Here is a 25,341-nt window from a genome sequence, read left to right on the forward strand (position 1 = left end):
TGGTGTAATAGAAGCCAGAGCTGATGACATGTGCCCTGTGTGCTGTTGTCCTTCACTGCTCTATGCAATGACTTAACCCCCCGGGGAATCCTACCACAACAAGAGGAGGCCCAAAAGAACAATCTGTCACTGGAATACAGGAATTTAAAATGAACTCCACCATGCTCTATGTCTGCTCAATGACTCCACACGGGGAGAGTAAAGGGCTTCAATGTATACAGACCAGTTAAGATGCATCTTTTGAGCACTACCCCCTAATCCACACAAAGCTTAAGGTAAATAGTAAAAAGTAAACAGCTGCGATGCCCATCCTTCTCAGTTTATAGCTCAAGGACCCATTTCCTAGGCCTTCCCACAAAGCAAACAAGCAAAGAACATAGTTTTCCACCAGAGATATCCCGAGGAACATAAGTAAGCTTTGTGACAGAGGGCCACAAATGTTCCCCTCACCTAGTGTTTTACTGGAGACTGTGACCCTTTGATGACACCCAGGTCAATCAATCGGCCAACCAAGCGACAAGCCCTGGTCAGGCACTATGATGCAAGAGCAAAACCAGCCCCTGCCCTAAAGACGCTTATTACCCTCTCTGGTCAGTAAACATCTAAGTGCCTACAAAATACACACAACATAATTAATAGCTGATGGTGACAGCTCAGTGACGGGGATAGAACATGGCAAGAGAGGCCAGATAAGATGCCATGGAATTAAGGAGACTTACTTTCAGCCCATCTTCTGGGAAGTCTCTCAGCACCCAGATAGAGTAGGAGAACACTAAATGCAAGTTCTCTGTGCCTAGAATAAGAAACACAAAATCTCACAAGAAGCCGGGGGAACCATGGCCCAGACATGCCAAAACACTAGTTGTGCTTTGGTCTGAGACCTGAAAAGAAAGTAACTCTGACAGTAGCTCCCTGCATACACCTGGTGCACCAGCTCCAAGTCCCACCAAGGAGCAGGTGCCGGCACCACCCTGCCAGAGGCCATAAGGGAAATGCTCCCAAGGGGAGAAACAGGACTCCCACAAGTTAGAGACTGATTAAAGCGAGGTGACTTTGAACAAAAGAGCCCCTCGTTCCTCTCCCAAATCCTGCCGCCCCAAAGGGGATGCTCACCCAGGTGCTGCAGATACTGCACTGTCCTCTCGTGGCCTTTCAGGGGGGAGTTGGCTTTTTTAGACTGGTCCACCAGCACCTGCAAAGCTTGTTAGAAACCCCCCAGATGCTGTCAGGAGCCGGCCCCGCCGCTCAGAGAGCAGGCTACTCCCTGCCCCTGCCCCCACCCCTACCCCGAGATGGCCCAGAAGGCCCCAGCAGACAAAGACTGAGCATCTGCTGGCATCACCTTTCTCGTGAAGCCCCTTCTTCTCGTAAAGGATGATCAGCTCACTGTACTTATGAGCCTTCTTCAACACGTGCTCACTTTCTTCAATGTGGCAATGATTGTTCTCCAGACGCAGCAATGGAGCCACCAGGGCCACATTTGTCTACAAGAGGAGTGCAATTTAGAAGCAGATTTTCTCCCTGAGGATCCTCCCAGCACCTCCCTGCTCCCCAGGCCCATGCAGTATTGGACCTGTACTGGAGAACTGCACAAACAGAAGAAAACTTGGGACACAGCTTCAGATCCAGAGAATGTCAGCCTTAGGGGCAAAGGCAAGCGGGCCCATGCAGCCGAAACAACAAGATGCCCTGAGGAAGGGTCAGAGGTGGTGTGTGCCAGGGAAGTCAGTGCTACCGCCTCCCCTCTGACCAGAACCCTAAGCCCACAAGCCCTGGGAATACTAGGGGCCCCCTACCCAGACCAGCAGTCTCGCTTCTGGCCTGGTCCGCACAGTCATCACTGAGGGGAGAATGGACCCACCATTCTCTCCACAACCAACACTAGCCACTGGCCAGCTGCTGTTGACAGGCAGGTGAGTCCAACAGCTCCTGGGACCATAGTCCTCCTCCCGGCCAGCTTCCACAGCCATGAGCCAGGGGTACGGCCTTTGTTTACAAGGAGCCAGCCGTCCTCACCACTCATGATTCCAACCACTGACCAACTGCCACTGACAAGCAGGTAAACTTAAGAGCTCCAGGAAAAACAACATCCTCCAGACCACTGGCCCTACTTCCAACCTTGCTCCCAAAGGCATCATTCCAGGGGGCAATGGCTATGGAGAAGGGACCCCCGCAGGGCAGCTCATAAGGCAGGCTCCCTGAGGTGGCACAGCACCCCAAAGGAGAGATAGTGTCTTTCAAACAGTAAGCCCTTAATGTTTTTTCTTCATTCACTAACCCCTCTGGTTTTAACTTTCAGAGAGGAAAATGTCTTCTTCATGAGCTAGTCTCTTCCCTACCTAACCCTCCACAGCTTTGCTAGAGCTAAAAAGAAACAAGCCTTCTTTGTCTTGTCTACTGAGCTCCTGCATTCTCAGAAGTATAACAAACACTAGGCCGGCTGCTCCAGATCTCTGCCCAGGGTGGTTCTGCCTCATCAGCACCAGGTGCCAGACAGGGAAAAGAGAGGTGAGCCACTCACATGCAGGTAGCACTTGAGCAGGGTGGTGTCTATGATCTGCAGGAGCTTCTTCTTGGACTTGATCGTGGGGGTGCCTTCCATGAGGGGGGAGGTGCTTGACTGATGGTCAGAGTCATTGAGCTTCTTCACCAGCTGGCTTCTTTTCTGAAAAGGTGACAGATGAGGCATAGAAAACCAGAACTGAATGTCCCCCAATCCTATCCCTTGGCCAGCAGGGGAGCCCACTGCACTGAAGGCCTCCCCAGACCTACATAGCCACCTGCCATTATCACAGAGAATGGGTGAGAGGGAAAATGGGGAATCCCGAGGCACTCTCAACAGATAAAAAACTGCTTTGGTGCCACCTGAGTCCCTTCTGTCTGACACCACAGGAGCTCACAATCCAGAATAATCCAAACCATCAGTAACCCAAGGGCAATGGAGAGCTGCAGCTGACTGGAGCACATGAACACCAATGGCCCAGGAGTGGCCCAGAATATACCACGAAGGACATGTATGACTGAGGGGGCTGGTCATGCATCAAGAAATGAGAGGAGCAGCTAGAGAATCCAAGCCCCACACAGAAATGGGAGCAGGGAAGGGGAGTAGAGACTGGACTGGTGAGCCCATGGGTGTAGGGAATGGCAGAGAAGGGCGCCTCTCTCGGCCAAGGCAGACCGGCACCTTCTCTGAAATTTAGAGAGGGCAGCACAGCAGGGTACAAACCCTGCGACCCAGAAGACAAACAGGATTTTCCTGCCAAGCTGAAGATTTATTCAAATCTGATAGAGTTGCCTGGGGTGCTGGGGGGCGGGGCACAAGAAGTGACATGCCTGGGATCTTACAGCCAGAATGAGTCAGAGGCAGGACATGAACCCAGGTTGTCCTAACTCCAAGGCCACCCCACCAATCACTATATTCCAATGTCTCTACTACATTCAAAGCTCTGAGAGAGTACAAGCCCAAGGCCACCTCCAGAGTATTAGACGGATCCTTTGTAGAAGGTTTACAAAAAGATGTGGACAAGAACTTCACAGGAGCAAAAGGGCTTGTGGTCTGCAATGGGTGTGAGAATACACCCACACCTGTGGGAGCCTGGACCCCCAAAGTAGCTAACCTCATTCCACCTCAGGATGAGAGTCGGAGAGTTCAACATAAATGGTTACCAAGTTGCCACTGATAGAATTTCTACTGGAAAACGGTGCAACCCAGCTACATCCCATTGCAGCTGGGGAGATGACTGCATGTGCCTTAGGTCCCTGAATTGTAGGCATGTGCAGAAAAGCACTTTCTCCGGCAGTGTGCCCAATCCTGCTGCCAGTACAAGGGACAATCAGCCCTGGAACTAAGAGCCTACAGTTTTCTCTTTATGTCTAAAGGCAGAGAGCTTATGCCAGGCAGAGCACATGAGGAAACTGACCTGGGGTCTGGCTCACAGGCTGCCCATAAGCCACTGCTCAGGCAGTACCCCAGCCTTTAGCTCACAGGATGGGAACAGTCCTACAACCTAATGCCAAGGGTCTAACGTGCACTGCAGAGGAAGACCTGCCCTTACACCCATTTGCCCAGAAGCAGAGCAGAAGAGTAACTAGCATACTGAATGCTCTATAAATGCCTCCAAGTGCTCACCCCTCCCCCTCCAAAAAAGTGTAGAAACTGAGGCTTGTATAATTTTATAAAAGAAAAATAACTGGATCCTCAGAGGCATTAATATACTTCTGGATGGGGCTATTTGGAATAAGCAATAATCCGAGATGGTAGAGCCTGAGGTGTGGATGCTTGGGGTAAAATGGTACTAGTAGATTGCTTTAAAAATTACATGTACCTACTCTTCAAGGGTAGATGCAGATCACTATGATGTAGACCTAGTGAAGCTGAGAGTCACACATAGGAGGGGTCAGCTTTCACTCTTGTTTACAACTGAGATTCTTAGCAAAAGGACTTGGGAGGAAAGAGCCCAAAACAGTAGTGGGTCATCCGAGGCCTCTGGGACATTCATGTTTTCCATCTTACCCATCACTGAGCCCAGTGCTAGACAGAATCTCCTCAGCACGCTACTTACCTGAGTCAGGTAGTCAATGAGAGCCAAATGAGCCTTCTCTAGTTCAGGCCCAGAGAGAACTGGCAACGGGTTGGGATACTGCAGCTGCTTCCTGTACTCAGTGGGCAGCAGATCAGGGTACAGACCCATCACGTGGGTGGGATCTACAGGGAAGACAAACACAAGTCCTCTGGGAAGGGGCCCAGAGTGGCTTTTTTTTTTCTTTTTTGCACAGGATTATCTCATCCAGTTGAATGAAAGACAAAAATAAAGCAATTCTTTCTTGGTGACTTCAGAGCCTTAGCTTGAACCACCAGGACCCACATCTTCCCAGTCAGCATAATGTGTGTCTGTCTGGTTATTCAGCCAGGAAGATTATACATCTCCAAGAACAAAAAGTCACCATAAAGAGACTGAGTAAAGAGGTTGCATTCACTAACCTGCAAACAGTACCTCAGCTAAAACGAATTTAAAAGCTTCAGCCACTCCACACTATAATAATATGAACAACAATGGCAGAGATGGGAAATAATCTCTGTTCAATTAGGCCCAGGAAGGAACCAAGTCCATTCTACTGAATGGTCTCATTTAAAGTCAAATTTATTAGAGCTTTTCAAATATCAAAGTAAGAAGCCAAACCTTTAGCCACCCAGATCCTATTACAGTGTTTAACCTTGGGCCTTATCTTACAGGATCAAATTTTAAAGATGAAAGGGACCTCAGAGGCCCTCTAATCCAACCTCACTTTATAGATATGGAAAGTGGGTCTAGAAAAGAAAAGTAACTTGCTGAACGCCACACCTGAGCTGAGATTCTAACTCAGTTTACTGACTTCCAATACAACACTCTTGCCACAGCACCAACCCAAGGACTTTGGAGTCACCAGCTCATGCAAAGCTATACTTTGACAAGACAGAATGGTCTTAATTGTTAATTAATTGTTCATGGGTAGGTACAGCCAACATAATGAAAATGTCAGTTTTACTAAACTAATTTATATATATTCAATGCCATCCCAAATAAATTACCAAAAACATGTTTTAATGAATTAGGGGGAATAAAGTATTTGGAGAAAAAGTATTTGGAAGAAAAAAAATCAAGAATATCAAAAAGAACTAATGAAAAAATTAACAACACAAGGAATGTTTAGCAGTACCAGATCTTCAACTATATTTTAAGGCAGTAAGTATCAAATTATCTGGTACTGACTAAGAAAGAGAAAAGTAGATCAGTACAATTTATAGCAGTAAATATAGTAACCCTGTATTAGACAAGTCTTTAAGTTTGGAGGATAAGAATTCATTATTTGGTAAAAATTGTGGGCAAAACTGGAAAGCAATATGGCAGAATTTGGGCACAGACCAATATCTTACACCATTTACCAAGATACGGTCAAAATGGATACATGATCCAGATAAAGAGAGATATTACAAGAGAGTTTGAAGAACATGGACCATATTACCTATCAGACTTAAGAAAAGGTGAATAATTTGTGAATAAGCAAGAGATAGAGAGCAGTCTTACTTTGTTCTTATATTCTTACTAAATAATAATGAACCCCAACAACCCTAGCAATCAAGTAATTACTGGCATAATCCTAAATCTGAATCAGAGAGATGTGTGTAGGAGGGAACAGAAATATAATAATTAATAAGCTTCAGTATATGAGGTACTAAACCACATATTAGGTGCAATTTAACTTTAACACATAAAATATACAAAGGGAAATGCATGTAAGGAAGGGTGTTAACAGGAAAAATAGATTTTACTATTGGGCCACATTGAGGTATGATTTCATCAGAGGCACTCTGAGAGTACCTTTGGCTTTCTTCATACTGTTGGGAGTTTGAGGGAAGGGATGGGAGGAGGGAGGTGCTGGGAAGAGTTCTTATATTAACTATTAATAGTTTTTTTTAACTTTTCTGGGCTTTCCACTTCCATAAAATTTTCCTTCCATAACAAGCTTTATAAAGTCCCACTATGTGCAAGGCATGGGGCTATAAAGACAAAAACCAAGCCATCTCTGCCTTCAAGGAATTTAGTTTACTGGGGGAAACAACTTATCCATGGATAAGCCAATACAAAATATGTAAAATCATAATAATTATGTACTACCCTATTCTGGCCCACATTCTCCAAATCTAATATTGCTTAAGCCTGAGCTAATATTTAACAAAGATGATTACTGATTAGATTGTGGAATTTTCCAAGAGAGAATAATAACCATAATGATACTAGTTATAGTAGCTCACATGTATAGAGTTCTTTAAGCTTTGCAGAGCATGTTACATATACCATTTGATTTGATTCTCATGACTACTCTCTAAGGTAGATGCCATTATTATCCTCAATTTACAGATGACAAAACTGAGGCTCAAAAACTAGGTAAGTGTCAGGCAATTTCTGAGCACAGTTCTTCCTGACTCCAGGTTCAACACTTATGCACTGTGCTACCTAGCTCCAGGGCTGACATATGCAATGACCTACAATTAAATTAGGGATCCCCTAGGAAATTCCAAGTTAAGATATGAGAAAGGGATCTTCCCCCGCTCTACCACGCCAAACGCAGCACAGACATCTTTTACTCCCTCTTTTATGGGCTCTGTGTCAGTCTTGCTTGGGCAACAGCTATCAAGTAATGCCAAGACACTAGGTAACCATGGAGCAAAACCAGACAACACTCTCTTGGGAAATCAGGAAATCAATTCTCAATATCCTCAACAATGTTCCAAAGATCCACTACCCAAAATGATCCACTCAAGTTGGACACTTTGGTTTTTTTGTTTTTTGTTTTTTTTGCAGGGCAATGAGGGTCAAGTGACATGCCCAGGGTCACACAGCTAGTGTCAAGTCTCTGAGGCCAGATTTGAACTCAGGTCCTCCTGAATCCAGGGCCAGTGGTTTATCCACTGGGCCACCTAGCTGCCCCGGACAGTTTTTATAAAGACAATAGTCCTACAAATAACCACCTAGATTGATAAAGCACCTTCATGCTTCACAATGTGCTTTTCTCACAACAATTCTGTGACATTGGTGGAGCAAGTATCATTATCCTCATTTTCAAATGACTGAACTGAAGCTGCAATTAAATGAATTGTCCAGGGTTACTGAGCTACTAGATGATAAAGTTAGGACTTGAACCCAGAGCTGTAGACCACAGGCCTGCATTGGCAAAGGACAGAGCAACCAATGCTATTTACGCCATGCACGTGCATACTCACCTCTGTCTAATGTGCTTTGGGGCTTCTGAGTTATCTGAGCCAAAGGAAATTATCTTTTCTATATGTCCCCATTATGCAAGCAGCACTTGATTTAATAAGGACAAGATTATTCCCCTATTCCTTACAAGGAATATCAATGTGGTATTAGATTTAATTCACCATTACACACCTTTTCAAGATTTTAAAGCTATAAACAGGCTTTACAAAGCTTAGGCCTCTTCTTCCATACCAATAGTTAGCTCACAAAATCTTCATTCAATCACAAAGAGGAATTCAATAAGTAAATCTACTAGTTCCCATTACTCCCCAGCTCCACATCAACCTAAGCTGATTCTTTTGGAAGTTTCTCATCACTTTTCACCAATGAACACTAATTTTTAATTTGATAGCTTAACTACAAGACAGGAGTACCTATAGTGGCCTAAAGTCTAAAGTAGGAGTTAAGAGATCTATATTCTCCTCAGCTTTCTCAAGTCCTCGGTGCTGCAAGATACTTATTTATAAACTAATGCCACCTGACCCTTACTCACCTACAAAAATGGGTTGACAAACTTTGTCTCCAAAGAAGAGATAAAAGAAAAGATTTATCTCCTTATCTCCTTTGCAGAGGTAGGGAACTATGAGGTGTGGTATACTGCATATAAACTACTGGACATGGGTAATGGATTGGTTAGTTTTGGTGAATTGCTTCCCCCCTCCCCCCCTTTATTGTTATGAAGAAGGGCTCACTAAGTTAGGGGAGGAGGAAGGAATATATTCACAAATCAAGGAAATATAAAAATAAGTATTCCAAATAAAAATTTTAAACTAAAAACTTTTGAATCCAGTGAGAATAAGACATTACTCTATTTGTAGAATTTTCTCATTTCCCCCAATATTTTCACTGGGGGGGGGGGGGAGGACAGAAAACGATGTATATGTTTGGCTCCTGGATCCAGATGACATTATTCACTCTCATCCTTATTTGCCAAAGAATAGCAACTCCTCCAAGTTTTTCAGTGATAAGCAGCAGAGTTCATTGCAACTTAGAACTCCTAACATTTCTTTCTCCTGTGTTCTACACAGTACCATTACTGAATGTACAGCCACCACATCTGTCAGAAAGATAATCTGCAACTAAACTGTCATTTTATACTTCTTCAGAATCTCAAAGGTTATTCCAGTGAAGTGTAAGCTCAGACAGGCCCTATGACATCTGGAAATCTCTGAATACGTGCTTCATGACAGCATTTCTGTTGTCCAAGAACCAGCCTAGCTAAATCCAAAGACTTTTGATCCCAGATTGGCTGCAAGGTTATTAATATTTTGGCCACAATTCTTTAAGACTACCTACTAAATTATAGAGGGGTTGCAATCTGTGTCAGTAAAGGGAGTATTCCTGATGATGAAACTACAGATCTTTGAATTATTTAAGTGTTTGTACTTACTTAGGACTCCAATTCTTATCAAGTTTTAGAACTGAGCACTTAAGTACCTTTGGTCTAGAGAAAAAAAAAAAGATGGGATAGCCAATGTCCAGGTAGCCAGTGCCATTCTAGCTCATTAGTTCAATATCTTCCCAACTAGGTGGTGCAGTGGAAAAAGCGCTGGGTCTGGAGTCAGGAAGGTCTGAGTTCAAGTTTGACCTCAAACACCAACTAGCTATGTGACCCTGGGCAAGTCACTCTGCCTCTATTTGCCTTAGTTTCCTAAACTATAAAATGAGGATAACCATTGACCTCTAGGGTTATTGTGAGGATTAAATGAGATAATATTTGTAAGGCACTTAGCACTGTGCCTGACACACAGTAGGTGCTATATAAGTGCTCATTCCTTTTCTTTCCTAAAGAATCTAAAGTTCAGAGGAATAGCAAACAAATGTCCCAGCTGAGACTGCTCAGTGAAAGTTAATGCACTCTACAGTGGGCAATGATGAACCTAGCTCAGAAATCTCCAGCTGAGGGTATGTAGAATAGAAACAAAGGTGAGGAAGAAAAGCGAGAAAGTAAATGAAGGTGAGATTAAAAAAGTATTCCAAAGGACTCATGATGGAAAAGGCTCTCCAAATCCAGAAAAAAAAAAAAGAACTGTGGAATATAGGTACAGATTGAACCATACTAGTTCTTTTGTTTTTGGTGGTGGTGTTTTTCTTTTTTTGAGGTTTTTCCTTTTTGCTCTGATTGTACATATATAACCTATATCAGATTACTTGCTTTCTTGGGGAGGGGGGAGGGAGAGGAGGGAGAAAAATTTGAAACTAGAAATCTTATAAAAACAAATGTTGAAAACTATCTCTACATGTAACTGGAAAATAATAAAATACTTTTATAATTAAAAAAAAGAATAAGTATTGATTCACTTTCTTCCCTTTTTCACCCCTTATCAATGGTCTGAGTGGGAATAATATTAATAATTACTCAATTTTATATGGTACTTTATGGTTTACAAAGCCATTTTTGTTACAACAACCTGGAGCTGCTATTATCACCCCCATTTTATGGATGAGGAAACTGAGACAGAGAGAAGTTAAGAGACTTGCTCAGAATCACAGAGCTACTAAGTGTCCAAAGCAAGCCTCAAACCCAGGTCTCTCCCAAGCTGACGTCCAATGTTTGCTCTATTGACACGTGGCTGTCCCTCACTACCCACTGATGCAGATGTAAACGGGGAAAGGAGAGCAGCAAACGGCATATACACAGTAAGACCTAATGTATGAGGATTAATCTGAACTGAGCATACAAACGCCCCAATCTTCCAGTTCTGTGTAATAAGGCCCTATAGATCACTGGCCCATAGAATCCTAGTTGTAGAGCTGGGAGGGACTTCAGGGGTCATCTAGCCATGGGCTTCTTAAAGTTTTTCCACTTATAACCCTTTCTCACCCAAGAAATTTTTACTCAAACCCAGGGACATGGGTATAATACATTACCTTTTACTGTCGCCAAATTTTTCACAACTCCCACATTCAGTTACTCGACCCCATGTGGGGTCTCAATCCACAGTTTAAGAAGCTATCGGGGCGGCTAGGTGGTGCAGTGGATAAAGCACCGGCCCTGGATTCAGGAGTACCTGAGTTCAAATCTGGCCTCAGACACTTGACACTTACTAGCTGTGTGACCCTGGGCAAGTCACTTAAACCCCATTGCCCCACAAAAAACAAAACAAAAACAAAAAAAGAAGCTAGGATCTAGCCTAATCCCCTCATTTCACACATGAGGAGCTGGAGTGGCAAAGCCCTCAGGCAGTTCACTCAGGTGAACACGGATAGCACACGGTAGGGCCGGCCAGGATTCACACCCAGGGATTCTAACGCCAAATTCAGTTTCCTCTCTGCTTCTGGAGGAAAAATATTAGGGCCCTGCTGTAACTTCCTTCACAGCTGTTAGCATGGGGACCAGGAGCACACTCTGAAATGGGATACAGACCATAGATAATCATGCCAGTCAGTCGATAAGCATTTAGAATGCACCTACTGTGTGTCAGGCAACATACAAAACACCAGGGATTCACAAATTACAATACAATGGGGAGACAACATGCAAAGAATTTTGTACAGATAAGATCTATATGGGCTCAACTGGAGATAATCAACAGAGGGAAGGCACTGAGGAAGACTGGGAAAGACTTCTTTTAGAAGGTAGGATTTTATCTGTGACTTAAAGGAAGCCAAAGAAGTCTGGAGGTAAAGAGGAGAAGAGGGGCAGTTCCAGGCATAGGAGACAGCAAGTGAATCAGGAGATGGAGCGTCTTGTGCAAAAAAAGGAGAGGAGGTCAGTGTCACTGGATTGAAGCCTAAGTATGGTGGGGAGAGGGTGCAGTGGGGGAAATAAAAAACTGGAAAGGAAAAAGGGAATAGGTTATGGGAGGACTTTAAAAGCCACATGGAGAATTTTATATTTGGTCCTGGAGGAAGTAGGGAACCACTGAAATTAAATGGGGGGCAGTGGAGTGGGGGAGTGACACGATTAGATCTATGTTTTATGATGAATTTGACGACTGAGTGGACTGGGAATGGGAAGAGACTTAAAGCAGGGAGACCAAGCAGCAAGATATTAGAAGAGTCTAGGCATGAGGTGATGAGATACTGGACCGGGGGTGTCAGGAAAGAAGGGAGTATATAAAAGAGAGGTTATGAAAGTAGAAACAACAGGACTTGGCAAATAATTGAATTAACTGGGCAGGGTGTGTGTGAGAAAGAATGAGGAGTCAAGGATGACACCTAGGTTGCAGGCCTGGGTGAATAGGGAGGATAACGAGGACATGTTGATTTTAAGATGTCTACAAGACATGGAGTTCAAAATGTCTGGTGGGCATTTGGGGATGTGAGACTGGAAGTGAGGAGAGAGGTTAGGGCTGGATAAATTAATCTGAGAATCATTTGCATCAAGATGACAGCTGAATTCACAGAAGCTGATGGGATTGCCAATATGTGGCCAGATGATATGAGGCTAAACTGTAAATAAAGAAATACTGCCATCTACAGGATCTTGCTAAGTAGCAGGATCGGTTCCTGGAAAGTTTCCTTATCCTTGTCCTTATCAGAGGGGACAAATTCTGCTCTCCCAACACCCTAATCCTGGCCCACATCCATTCCTCACCTGTGCCAAGTTTTGCAAAGACTTGCATGGACTCATCGAAACGTTTCTGACAGAAGAGATTAAAAGCAAACAGGTTCTTAATGTGATGTATCTGCTGTCGCTTCTCACTGTCAGAATCATCTTTCATTTCCTAACAGGAAGAAAGCAAAAATAGGGCTCAATGTTCTTGGTCTCATTGAAAAAGCAAATGATCAAAAACACAATCAGACAAGGAAAGTTCCTGGGTAATGTAACTGTAACGCAGGATAAACTTAGTAAGGAGCCAAACATTTAAGTTTCCTTATATCCAGGCAGGCCACTGTACCTGGGAGATCAAGAAAATGGAACTGAGTTCTCTACCCACTGTGATTCGGGGCTCCACTATGAGTTCCTTTCTATTTTCCCCTCAACTGGTGACTACAGCTATTCTCATCTTTTCCTGTAGTCTCAGAGAAAGAGGTTTCTGTCCTCCTAAGACCAGTCTGTGTACCACCCCCACCCTCCTTCCTCCTCTTCCTCCCCTTCCTCCTCCTCTAGGATCTCATTCCCCCAACCCTCCTCACTTCCTTTCCCCCACAGGTTCCTTCCCTCTCCCTTCAAACATGCTCTCATCTCTCATCTTCAAAAACACAGTTCCCTTGACTTTTCTACATGCTTTCATCAGTGTCTCTCCTTCCTTTCATTGTTGAATCATTCAAATGTTCTTAAGAATCACAGCCTCCACTCACCATTGCCCTCGCTCCCTTCTTAGGCTGTTGCAATCTGAATTCTACCTCCATCTTTCAAATGAAGCTTTGCTTGACTTCCTTCTTGCCAAATCCAATGGCCCTTTGTTCATTCCCATCCTCCAAACTCTTTCTATCTCTGTTTTAAAACTCGAAGAGGGGCAGCTAGGTGGCGCAGTGGATAGAGCACTGGCCCTGGAGTCGGGAGTACCTGAGTTCAAATCCGGCCTCAGACACTTAACACTTACTAGCTGTGTGACCCTGGGCAAGTCACTTAACCCCAACTGCCTCATTAAAACAAACAAACAAAACAAAACAAAACAAAACAAAACAAAACAAAAAACTGGAAGAGATCTTAGGTCATCAAGTCCAACCTCCTAATGTACAAATGAGAAAACTGAGGCCCAGAAAATAACCTGTCTAAAATATCTTATTCTCCTTAATAAATGCTTAAAAGTCTAATTCTTACTAAAGCTTATAATTTATTGACAACCACTCATTAGATATTTTAGACAGTTTAGCTAGAATTTTAGCCCTTAACACCTCTCTCTTACCACTTAAATCTAATCTGTTACCAAATCCCATAATTTCTTCATTCCAAGATCTCTTTCAGATCTCTATTCCTTCTGCTACCATTCTACCAGCTCCCATTCATCAACTCCCACTAGCATCTAGTCTGGCTTTCAAAGTACTCCATAATCTGGTCCCATCTTATCTCCATCCAACCTTATCTCCCACTACCCTGAACATATATATGTACGCACACACACACCCCACTTCTGTCTCAAGTCTGGCTGCTCTCCTTCTTAGCAATGCCCCCCTACATATGCCTTTGCTTATGCTGTTGGCTCTCATGAAATGCTCTCTCTTTCCTCCTACTTACCCATCTTTCAAGGAGCAGCCCAAGAGCCATATCTCATGAAGTCATCTCCTACTTACTGTTCAAGCTTCTTACCCTCAGTTCTTCCTTTTCTAGACTCTCAACTGCACTTTAAATCAATACCAGAGTTTAGTACTAAGTTGCTCTCCAATTATTTAATATCTGAGTTCTACCTTCCCAGCTAGAATGAAGCCCTTTATCTAAAACCTCTTATATAGTATTAAGCACATTAACAGATGCTCCCTTAGAAAAGGCAAAAAAATGGGGGTTAAGAGTTTTTAATTATGTTCTGGGCTATTTCGTGGTATTTAAAAAGCAATCGTTCTTATCACCACTCAAAACAGAAGTGACAAACTACATAAAGGGGAATTTTCATCAGACATCAGGAATTTCTGGTAGTTGTACGCTAAAAGAGTTGTTTTGGGCCCTTATACTCTTAAATAAATGACTGAGAGCCCCAAATAATGTTTTTAATATGGGTCATGTCTATCAATATTTAATTATGAGATATTAAAACTGATTTTAAAACATTTAGTGATTTATTTTTTAAAAGCCATTATGTTAATGTAAATAACATTTTTATGAAAAGTAACTATTTTCCAAAACAAAAAATAGTAAGGCTGGCAATGTTTTCCAAATTTTTTTATGTTTGGCTTCATAGAAAACACCTGGATTCTCACATATGCTTCTTTTTTTTTTTTGCCGGGCCATAGGGGTTAAGTGACTTGCCCAGGGTCACACAGCTAGTTAAGTGTCAAGTGTCTGAGGCCGGATTTGAACTCAGGTACTCCTGAATCCAGGGCCGGTGCTTTATCCACTGTGCCACCTAGCTGCCCCTCACATATGCTTCTACAGTATATTCATGGCTGAAGTGTAATAAAGAAAATCCGGCCTCACACAGACATGTAGTTGGAAAAGGGGAGAAATATTTCAATAGGTAAATAATATCTTAGTAGAATTACAAATATAGTTTTGACCTCACAAATTTACTGAAGGGGTCAAGGACCTCTAGCAGTCCCTGGACCACACTTTGAGAATCATTAGTTTAATGAACAGGACACCAGCCTGCAAGTCAGGAGGCCTGATCTTGGTCCCAGCTCTTCTTTTTTGTTTTTGTTTTTGTTTGGCAGGGCAATGAGGGTTAAGTGACTTGCCTAGGGTCACATATATAGTAAGTGTCAAGTGTCTGAGGTCAGATTTGAACTCAGGTCCTCCTGAATCCAGGGCTGGGGCTTTATCTACTGCACCACCTAGCTGCCCCCTCCAGCTTCTCTTGAAAACAGCTAGGTGACTGGGGACAAATCACACTCTCAGAGCCTCAGCTTCCTCATCTAAAAACAAGGATGGGGTGGACCAAATGGTCTCTAAAGCCCCTTCCAGATCTAACATTCCATGGTTCTTCATAAGCAGACACTCCGCAGCTACGCCAAAGCCGCAGGACAAAGTGACATGATACTTCAAGGTTGTTTTTAGCTAAGCTGTGCTACAACCACATACTTCTATTACTACTATTAATGGTGATGATGTTATTGCCTTCACGCGTGCCTGATCCTGACATCCAAGACCCTCCATAAGCCAGCTCTGAAATAACATTCCAGTCTTCCCTCATATCTCAAGACCTTTCACATACTTTAGGTTCCAGCTCCACACGTCACTACCCTGGGATCCTCATCTCTTCGTCTTCCCCTTTCTGTGCCTCTGCTTATGTCAGTAATGTCCTAACACCTAAAATGAACTTCTCCACCTCTGCAAAAGCCCCAGCATACCTTTATTTTTTTTTAGTTTTTATTTATTTTTTTTTTTGGTGAGTCAATCAGGGTTAAGTGACTTGCCCAGGGTCACACAGCTAGTAAGCATCAAGTGTCTGAGGCCGGATTTGAACTCAGGTCCTCCTGAATACAGGGTCGGTGCTTTATTCACTATGCCACCTAGCTGCCCCCCAGCACACCTTTAAGGCCCAAATAAAATGTGACATCTTCCAGATGATTCCTCATTCCCACTCCCAAACTGAAAGTGATCTCTCCATCCACATTTATCACAGCATATTGCCTAGACCTTTTATTTGCAGCTACCATATTCTGCTTCTATTACCATTATCTGAAAGCATGTCTTTTACCCCGTTAAATTATAGACTCCTTGAAAGCCTGGTCTTTATGACAACCATCTCTTTATTTCCAGATGGCATCATGTACATGGTGGTCATTCAACAATTAGTTTGTTGAACTGAAATGACTCACCTTATACTGGTATGTATTTACATTTTCCAAAGCATTTTCTTATTTTATTCTCACAACTACTCAGTGAGGTACTATTATAACCATTTCACATATGAAAAAAAAAAACTGAGGCCCCCAAACCCAGAGACTTCCAGCCCCACAAGCAGATGACATCTGTGTGAGGGCTTCTAACTCGTCCATAGCCCTGTGCTCACAGCAGCAAAAACGCACAATGGGATGTATGTGGAATGAAAAGACCCAGGTCTGCCTTTCAGCCCCACTGCTTCTGACCTGGGCAAAGTCCCTTCACCTCTCTGGGCCTCAGTTTCCCCATCTGCAAAAGCAGACTTGATGACTTCAAAGGTCCCCTCCCCACTGGATCTGTGAGCTTATAAACGTGTGTGCTAGCAGAGGGAAACAGGCTTTGGCCTCCTAGTTACCTGCTCTCAGGGAAACTAAGGAAGTCAGGAAGAGAAATGAAATTTACCTACCGCCAGCTGCAGGGCCAGCTCGAACTGCTTGTCCTGGAGAAGCTGCTGGATTTGGGTTGCTATAGAGACAGGGATGAGCCGCCAGACGAAATGATTGCTGGCCACATAGACGATGTCCGAACTGAAGGGAGGAGCGGGAGGCATGAAGAGAGAAGCAGAGGATGAAGGGTGTGGCCTTTGGGTGCTGTGAAAGCTCTGGAGGATAAATAAGTGGCAAGTCCTCACCCTCCTGAGGTAATGAAGCGGGGTCTCTGTAACTCAATGCTCTGCACCAGCAGCCGGGGCTCAAATGTCCGGATCTCCACATACCGAGGCAACACTGCGATGATATACGGAGGCTGGTGCTCTGTGTGGGGGTGACACGACCTCACATGAGAAACCTCTCTGGTCTGACGAAAGCAGGGAGGCTTTTCATGCATGGGACGTCATCTGGGATAAGCATTTCACTCAAGGAGGATTCTGGGTGACTGCTATTCATTAATCACTGTCCAGTTTTGGGGAAGGACAAAGCTGGATGGATTTACTAGCAATGACCTCACCCAGTTCTAGCTATTTCCACTCAAAGAATAGAACCCCAGATCTCAGAAGCACCACTCCCTTCTCTTCTCTTTCCTATCAGCTATTGAAAAGATAAGCAAGGAGAATGAGGTAAGATCACCAGGAGCAACTGGTACCCTCTCACAACCAGTGGGGGTGGGAGTAGAGTGAGGAAGAGAGCAAGAATTTCTTCCTTTAACCTGGGGTTAATTACAGAGGTCAAGGGGAGCAAACCATAGAAGACTGCCCCACAGTGCAACACTGGTTTGCATGTGTGTGTGTGTGTGTGTGTGTGTGTGTGTGTGTGTGTGTGTGTGTTTTGTTTTGGTTTTTTGCAGGGCAATGAGGGGTAAGTGACTTGCCCAGGGTCACACAGCTAGTAAGTATCAAGTGTCTGAGGCTGAATTTGAACTCAGGTCTTCCTGAATCCAGGGCCAGTGCTTTATCCACTGTGCCACCTAGCTGCCCCCCAACACTATTTTTTGTTTAATTTTTTTTTTCAGGGCAGTGAGGGTTAAGTGACTTCCCCAGGGTTGCACAGCTAGTAAGTGTCAAGTGTCTGAGCCCGGATTTGAACTCAGGTACTCCTGAACCCAGGGACAGTGCTTTATCCATTGTGCCCCCAATACTATTTTTAAGGAGGATTTCTCTTGTAAAGGTTTGGTCCCTGGGTCATTTCCTTCTTTTAGTATTTGGCTTCTTTGACCCTTCCCACTCTGACACAGTAAAGAACAGAACCCATATTCAATCCCAAGCCTTGTAACTCCAAATTCAGTGCTCCTGTCACCAGCCTTTGCTCCTTGGCTTGACTATCGGGGTTTTTTTACCTGAAGGTATCATTATTGGTAAAGGGGGCTTGAAGGTTAATTTGATCTCTGGAACTCTTCAAACTATGCTAAAGAATTTCAGAGCCTTCCTACAAAACAATTCTCTCCTCAAGCTGCTTAAAAACATGCCTACCGGGCAGCTAGGTGGCGCAGTGGATAGAGCACTGGCCCTGGAGTCAGGAGGACCTGAGTTCAAGTCCAGCCTCAGACACTTAACACTTACTAGTTGTGTGACCCTAGGCAAGTCACTAAACCCCAATTGCCTCAAAAAAGAAAAAAAGAAAAGAAAAACATGCCTAACTCTATCTTTCAAGGCTCTCCATTAAGTAGATCTATTTGACCTAGCTGACTTTGGTGCAATAGATAAAAGCACCAAACCTGGAGTTAAGGAAGAACTGGGTTCAAATCTAGCCTCAGACACTTACTAGCCCTATGACCCTGAGCAAGTCACTTAACCCTGTTTGCCTCAGTCTCCTCATCTATAAAATGAGCTGCAGGAAATGGCAAACCACTCCTATATCCTTGCCAAGAAAACCTCAAATGGGGTCACAAAGAATCAGACACGAATGAAAATGACAACAACCACCACCCCAATATAAACCTTCTGCTCTAGCTAGGTCAATATAAGCTCACTGTCTCCATACATCTTGTGTCATTTCCCATTTCTTTGCCTTTGCTCATGTTCTTTTTCCTGCCTAGAATTACCTTCCCTGGCCAATGGGTAAGAGCAGTCTCACCTGAAGGCGAGACATGTAGATGGCCCCAGACCATACCTCACATCCATCCTCCCCAAACACCATGGGAATATCTTGCCAGTTGCCCTGCTACTGTACACAGAAACCACTTCCTCTTTCCATCTCTTGCTCTAGGAATAGTAATAAGATTAATACTATGATTGCTTCTGACAAGGGTGACAATAGACTGCCGTTCTGGCTCAGCTCATTCTTTCTTATCTGCCCAGGCACAAACTCCCTTTGTCTGGCCACCACTCCCCTACATGTGTAATCTTTCCTGTTAGAGTGTAAGCCTACGGACACAGGCTGTCCATTTTTGTCTTTATATTCCTCTGCGTAGCCCAGAGCAGGTATTGCTAAGTGCTTTTTTATGTATTTGTTCATCTTTCTTCAAGGCCCATCACAAGCCTCCTTGGATATCTATTCACAATGATCCTTCCCTTGACTGAATTTCAGACTCCCTGATCTAGTCCTTAACCATATACAGCTTTGTAGCATTTTTCTGGTAGCTTTGTCTCCCCAGGTAAACTGTGAGCTTCTCAAAGGAAAGGGGCATACTTCTCAATTTCTTACAAATAGTCATAAATTCCAGAAATTCTACTGCTTCTTACTGAAAATGAATCACATACAATGATGGTCATGCTCCTGAATGATACCACCAGGTCTAACGGACTAAGGCCAGAAGCAAGAAAAGAGAAGAACATTTTCAATTAACAAACACCTATATAAAGTTCTGTGGTTTTTTTAAACAATCTAGAGGACCCAAGCCCATTACCTGAGTGACACTTACTATTTCATGAACAAGTAGCTTAATTTCCAAACATCTGGCTCTAAACACAATAAAGCCCATTAACAAGGAGACAAAGGACAAAGAGCTGGAAATGCCAATAAATCACTTCCTAAAAAACATTACCCAGCTTATATATAATGTGATAAGAGTAAAATAAGCAAGACCAGAAGAGCAACATACACAATGATTGCAATCACGTAAACAAAGGCAGAATACACTGCGACTGCAATTATGTAAACCAACAAAATGTAAAAGGCAGCCAAACAGGGATTAATTGCAGCATCTCAACTTGACACATACTCCCCTGCTTAGTAAGAGGAGGGCAACTATGTCAGCAAACCACTGTGAACTGTCAGGTGCAGCTGCTTTGTTCAGTTATTCTTTGTTAAAAGGGAGAGTTATTGGGGGGGGGGGTAACTGGGAAATGACTGTAATATAAAAGACAAAGGGAACCAGTAAAATTTAAATATACATTTATGGATGGATGTATATGCAAATGGGGGAAGGTGAATGTGTGTATACACATACAGAGATGTCTGCTGTGGATGATTGGGAAGCATGGTCTAGAGCCATCTAGATGTAGTTTGCTCTCACTCACTGGCCAAGGACAGGTATATTCTAGCTTGGAGAAAGCACATGAGCAAAGGCAAGAAAATGGGAAACAACACAGGATGCATGAAGACAGTGACAAACACACGTGCCTAATAGGATCATTTGGATCATAATATTTTGGGGGGAAAAATGCAGCTTCTCACAAAGACTGGAATGCCTATCTTTTAATGATTCTAAAACACACAACTGCTTGAAATGAGGGAAATGTGGTAGGTGATAAAAGCCACACCATGCACATCTGAAGCCAGTGATTCAAACTGCATTCATCAGAGGCGAGATGACAAGGGGGTGAGGGGAGGGGAGGAGAGGGGTGTGGGAAGGGAACAGCTACTGCCAGTTCTCACCCATGGAAATTGGTATATCTGTCCAATTCAGGGCACACTTCTGCGTACAGGTGCCCTCCTCATTCAATACCACAGTGAGATCATCCTGACCGACGGCTACTTTTCCATCTGCCAGAGGTGCCACCAAGGGCTCCAGTTGTTTCCCTGTTGGAAAGAGCTCTTTGGTGGACCCTTTTCCATCCACCTACAAAAATAAAACAAGAAGTAAGTTCAATAGCCCAAAAGTGACCCCAATAGCTAGAATACTCTTGCTCAAAAATAGACAAGCCAAGAACTAGAAAATTCCTAATACCATCTAGAAGAAGCCTCATTCTTCCTCCTCTCTAATGGGAGAATAACAACTTTTTTGATAGAGAAAAAGAATGACCAATTCATATTCATACTTTAAAAATATACATGCCCTCTTCTGAGGACGGCTTCAGAACATTCAGCCCCTGGGCTGCAAGCCCAGGAACTGGATCTCTACTAGCAGGAGGACGGGAGTCCCAATACAATTCAAGTCCACAAGCATTTCTTAATTGCCCATTAGTGTGCAAGGCACTGTGCTAAGCACTGTGAATACAGAGAAAGGCAAAAACAAACAAGAAACCCGTCCCTGCTCTCCAGCTCACAGTTTAATGAGGGCTAATAACACACTATATACATCAAACAAATCTATATACATTAGCTAAGTAAATGGTAAGTTCATATAATGTATATAGTCAAATCTGTGGAGAGAAAATCTCAAGTTCTATGTTTGAGTGGAGGAGGTGTGAGGGAGGAGAAATTTAAGTTTTTGAGTGTTGTATGAAATAACACGAGTAGTGTTTTTAAAATAAGAGTCAATTCTCAATTATCTGCATTGCTGGACACAAATGAATGCTTGGGCAAACCCAGGATTATTTCTGAACAAGCCCTGGGGCAAAGATGTTGATGTTAATCAACCACAGCTCCACCCTTTATAACCAGTGAGGTCCCAGAGTCGAGCCTCAACCCATGCAGCCCCTGATCAGGGCCTAATGGGAGCAGGCATTGTGCCATTCACCCTGTGACCATCCATGCATATACTCCACATCCCTCCCAGCCAGACCTCCTTCTGCCCTTAATTCAGGAAATGATAATCAAAGCAATATTACCATTGCTACAAGAAAGAACACAACAATCTACAGCCCATGATTCCTCAGGATCCCTGTGGCTCATGGCTGCAGGCTGCCTAGGCAGAGCTCCCTTCCCTACTAACAACTCTTCAGTTTCCCACACCCATAGATGGGCATCTCTATTCCACCATGCTCCCTTTTCTTTGTGCCCTCTGGAAATCCTTCTATTTTTAACAGACTGTCTTCCCAACAGACCTCTTCCTTTTGAGCTCTTTCCTTCTCTCCTTTCAACCATGGAAACTTTCCAGAAGAGCTGCATCCCTGACTGCTCTTCATGATGGGATGTACCTTCTTTCTTCAAAATCCTCTCCCCATCCCCCAAGCTCTGCCACCAGGCCACAAGGAAGAGGAGGAGGAGGAAGAGGAGGAGTAAGCAAGTTTCTTCTTCTTTAACAGTGTGTCCAGGCCCTCCCCTACCACCATCACTGAACAACTCCCCTTCCACTTAGGTTCATTCCTTCATACTACCACACAGTAAGAGCTGAAAGGGACCTAAGAAGTCACCTAACAGCAACAATAATAATGGCTAACATTTATACAGCACTTACTATATGCCCGGCACTAAGCTAAGCACTTTACAATTATTATCCAATTTCCTCATTTCACAGAGGCTTTATCACCTTCCCCATCCTGTAGCTGTTACCTACCAGCCAGCCCCCAGATTATTCTCTGTCCTTGCTCAAGGAACCAGAACCCCGCTCACAGTCCTGCTTTCTACCCCAGCCTCCGCCTTATCTCCTATGACTCCCCCCCTACATACTCCAGACCATGGGTTTTTAATTTTGTGTGTGTCATGGATTCCTTTGTGAGTCTGGTGAAGCCTACAGATCACTTCTTAGAATGATGTTTTGAAAGGCATACAACAAAATACATAGGTACAAAGATAACCAATTGTACTGACATATGGTTATCAAAATTTTTTTTTAAGTAAGTTTATGGGGGGCAGCTAGGTGGCACAGTGGATAAAGCACAGGCCTTGCATTCAGGAGGACCTGAGTTCAAATTCGACCTCAGACACTTGACACTTACTAGCTGTGTGACCCTAGGCAAGTCACTTAACCCTCATTGCCCCCCCCAAAAAGTTCATAGAGCCTAAGTTAATAACCTCTGCTCTACAGCTTAACCAAAGGGGACTAACTTCTGAACCACCATAATACATACATCTCTTATCTGCCTATCTTTGTTCACACTGTTCATAATGCTTAGAATGGCCTCCCTTTACCTCCCTGACTGATGAATTCTCACCTAGACTTAAAAGCCCAGTGCAAATAAAAGCAAGCTTATTCATGTAGTCTTCTCTGATGCTCTTTGTAATGACATCCCTTCTGGACTTCACAGTGTACTTTTCTAATGTACTTAAACTACAAGAAAAAAATATCAACATGGTATTTGTGTTCACATCATATCCCACTACAACGGAAAAGTAAGTCCAATGAAGGAAGGGACAGAGTACCATTTAAATTGCCGTCCACCTCTCCCACCCCGCCACTCCCAGTACCTGTGCAGAGCTGGTGATTAATACATATTTGCTGAATTTAACCATGCAAGAGAACTACATTTACTAATCCTTCCCACTCTGCCTGTGTACACAGTAGGATCTTTGCAAAAAGAACACACTACTCCAATTGTGTTCTGCTGTGTCAAGTTGAGGACTTACCCTTATTAGATAATAGTCTCTCTTGAAACCCACGCAAATGGAATTTTCACACCATGCCATAGACTTGGGCACATCTGGTACACTAAAGTCCCCCTGAAGAAAGAGGGAGTCAATTCATCTGGGGAAGATGTTAAGAATCAAAAATTATGATCCCTGCCCTCATTCATGCCCAAAGTGGAGCACAGTACTGAACTGTCCCCTTAAGGATAGATTCCACATACCCTACAAGAGGTTTGCTGTGAGATAAATACCTACTGGCTCAACAAAGAATCCAAATGACTGAACTTGGCATTGACTAAATTTATATTACATCTATCTTTTAAAAGTGAGAACCTTGGAAAAATGAGTAACAGAGCTATCATTTAGGGAGTTTGGGTTTGTTTGTTTGTTTTTTACTGGGCCTGTGATTTCATCACTCTCTACACTGAGAAACTTAGTTATCAATGCAGCTTGGGGCACAGAGAGATTAAGTAACTAGTCCAGAGCCATCCAGTGAGGATATTAGCCAATCTTCCTGATTCCAAGGCTAGCTAGCTATTCTCAAGGAGAATTAGAACACTGAACACTGAAATCTTGGATTTTTGTTACAGACCAATTGAGAGGCCTTCAGGGTGAATGCCAGGAGCTCACATCCTGACTCACAGCTGAGCTCACCTGTAGTTCATGAAACTCTCTGTCCTTCCAGAAATACAACTGGAGTTTCTTCTTCACGGCCACACACATCCGCAGCGTCTCCTCCCCTGTTTCAGTGTGCTGATAAAGAGAATCATAAGGACTGGCAGCATAGTTGGACAAATGAAGACAAGCATACTGTTGTGCCACAGAACTCCCAATTAGTTCAAAGCTAAGATGCTGCTAAAAATGAATATTCCCTTTATGTCTCAAATGAGTTAATTTAAGATAGTCTCAATGCTTCTCTTATAAAATACATGTTAGCAGAGGAGCCCAGCAGCATGCTGCTGGTACCCAAAATGTATTCAGAGATAGTGAGTGGTTTTCCAGGTTGCTTGCTGAAGGCACCAGCACAAACAGGAGCTATACATTTAACGTTCCATTCCAACAATACAAGCCCTGCCCGGGTAAATTATATTTCCCTTTCTCCTTGATGTCTCTCAGGTATCTAAATATATTACTCTTCATAAACTCAGAACAGAGATCAGCAATCTATAGCAAATATGCCTCAAACAGCTCAAAGGCTAATTTTTACAGTAGCTAGTTGCTGTCACCACATCCCCCATCCTCTCTTTTCCCTGTTGTCCTCTCCCTCCCACCCCCTACCCCTCACTAAAAGTTCTTCATCATGCAATTCCAGTTTTCAAAAGTTGGCACTAAGTCAGACTCTGTCATTTCCCATCAGGCCCATTCATGAGAGTTGGAAGCTGACAAGCACTCAAGTACCCTCCCCTCCTGTCAGGTCAGTGACTGGCCAGACAACCTGTCTCTATCCTGGAACACACCAGAAGGAAAGAGACCAAAACCATACCAGGGCAAACCACTTAACATTACTAACAATGACCTAGATGAGTCTTACAAAAACTATGTGTGGTGACCTTTCCAACTTGTGACACTAAAATCATGTGCTAGATATATTTATTATGTATAATAAACACATAATAAACACACACACAGAGAAAGATGCCATTTAGAAAAAACCTTTGTTCAACATATTCTTTCTTCCTTTATGCCCACCTATCTCCTTTATCTCTTTTCAAATCAGGCCCCCAATCAACCTCCTGCAGGGAGCCTTACTTGATTTATTCTACTCAGGTCTGATCCTTTCTGTAATTATTATCTTCTCTACATTACATTCCCAGTTGGTCCAAAATTATTTGTTTTTTTCTAATATGGTGTTTATTATTGTTACTAGATACACACATACACAAAAGTACAGTCAAAATTTTACTAATCCCTCAAAAAACACTTATCCTGTGCAAAGCAATAAACTTAGTACTAAGAAGGAACACAAAGAAATAAAAAACTTGGCCTCTTCTCCTGAGGAATTAATCATTTAGTTGGGAAGACTAAAATGTACCAACATGAAACGAACCAAGAACAATAACAAGCTACATATTAG

General features: G+C 43.3%; 1 protein-coding gene across 3 annotated transcripts in view; it reads right to left on the reverse strand.

The window, feature by feature from the left end:
- VPS39 (VPS39 subunit of HOPS complex) overlaps window positions 1-25,341 on the reverse strand; it is a 54,663-nt gene that overhangs the window by 10,079 nt on the left and 19,243 nt on the right. For all 3 annotated transcript variants that reach the window (XM_043984967.1, XM_043984966.1, XM_043984968.1), the window contains 11 exons: window positions 23,922-24,020; window positions 23,268-23,360; window positions 20,475-20,658; window positions 16,856-16,976; window positions 16,631-16,751; window positions 12,340-12,469; window positions 4,563-4,705; window positions 2,522-2,665; window positions 1,343-1,484; window positions 1,114-1,200; window positions 720-793 (listed from right to left, as the gene is read on the reverse strand). In XM_043984967.1, the coding sequence (XP_043840902.1) occupies window positions 720-793; window positions 1,114-1,200; window positions 1,343-1,484; window positions 2,522-2,665; window positions 4,563-4,705; window positions 12,340-12,469; window positions 16,631-16,751; window positions 16,856-16,976; window positions 20,475-20,658; window positions 23,268-23,360; window positions 23,922-24,020 (1,338 nt within the window). The remainder of the gene's footprint in view (window positions 1-719; window positions 794-1,113; window positions 1,201-1,342; window positions 1,485-2,521; window positions 2,666-4,562; window positions 4,706-12,339; window positions 12,470-16,630; window positions 16,752-16,855; window positions 16,977-20,474; window positions 20,659-23,267; window positions 23,361-23,921; window positions 24,021-25,341) is intronic.

Source organism: Dromiciops gliroides, chromosome 2 (genome assembly GCF_019393635.1).
Source record: "Dromiciops gliroides isolate mDroGli1 chromosome 2, mDroGli1.pri, whole genome shotgun sequence".
NCBI classification, from domain to species: Eukaryota; Metazoa; Chordata; class Mammalia; order Microbiotheria; family Microbiotheriidae; genus Dromiciops; species Dromiciops gliroides.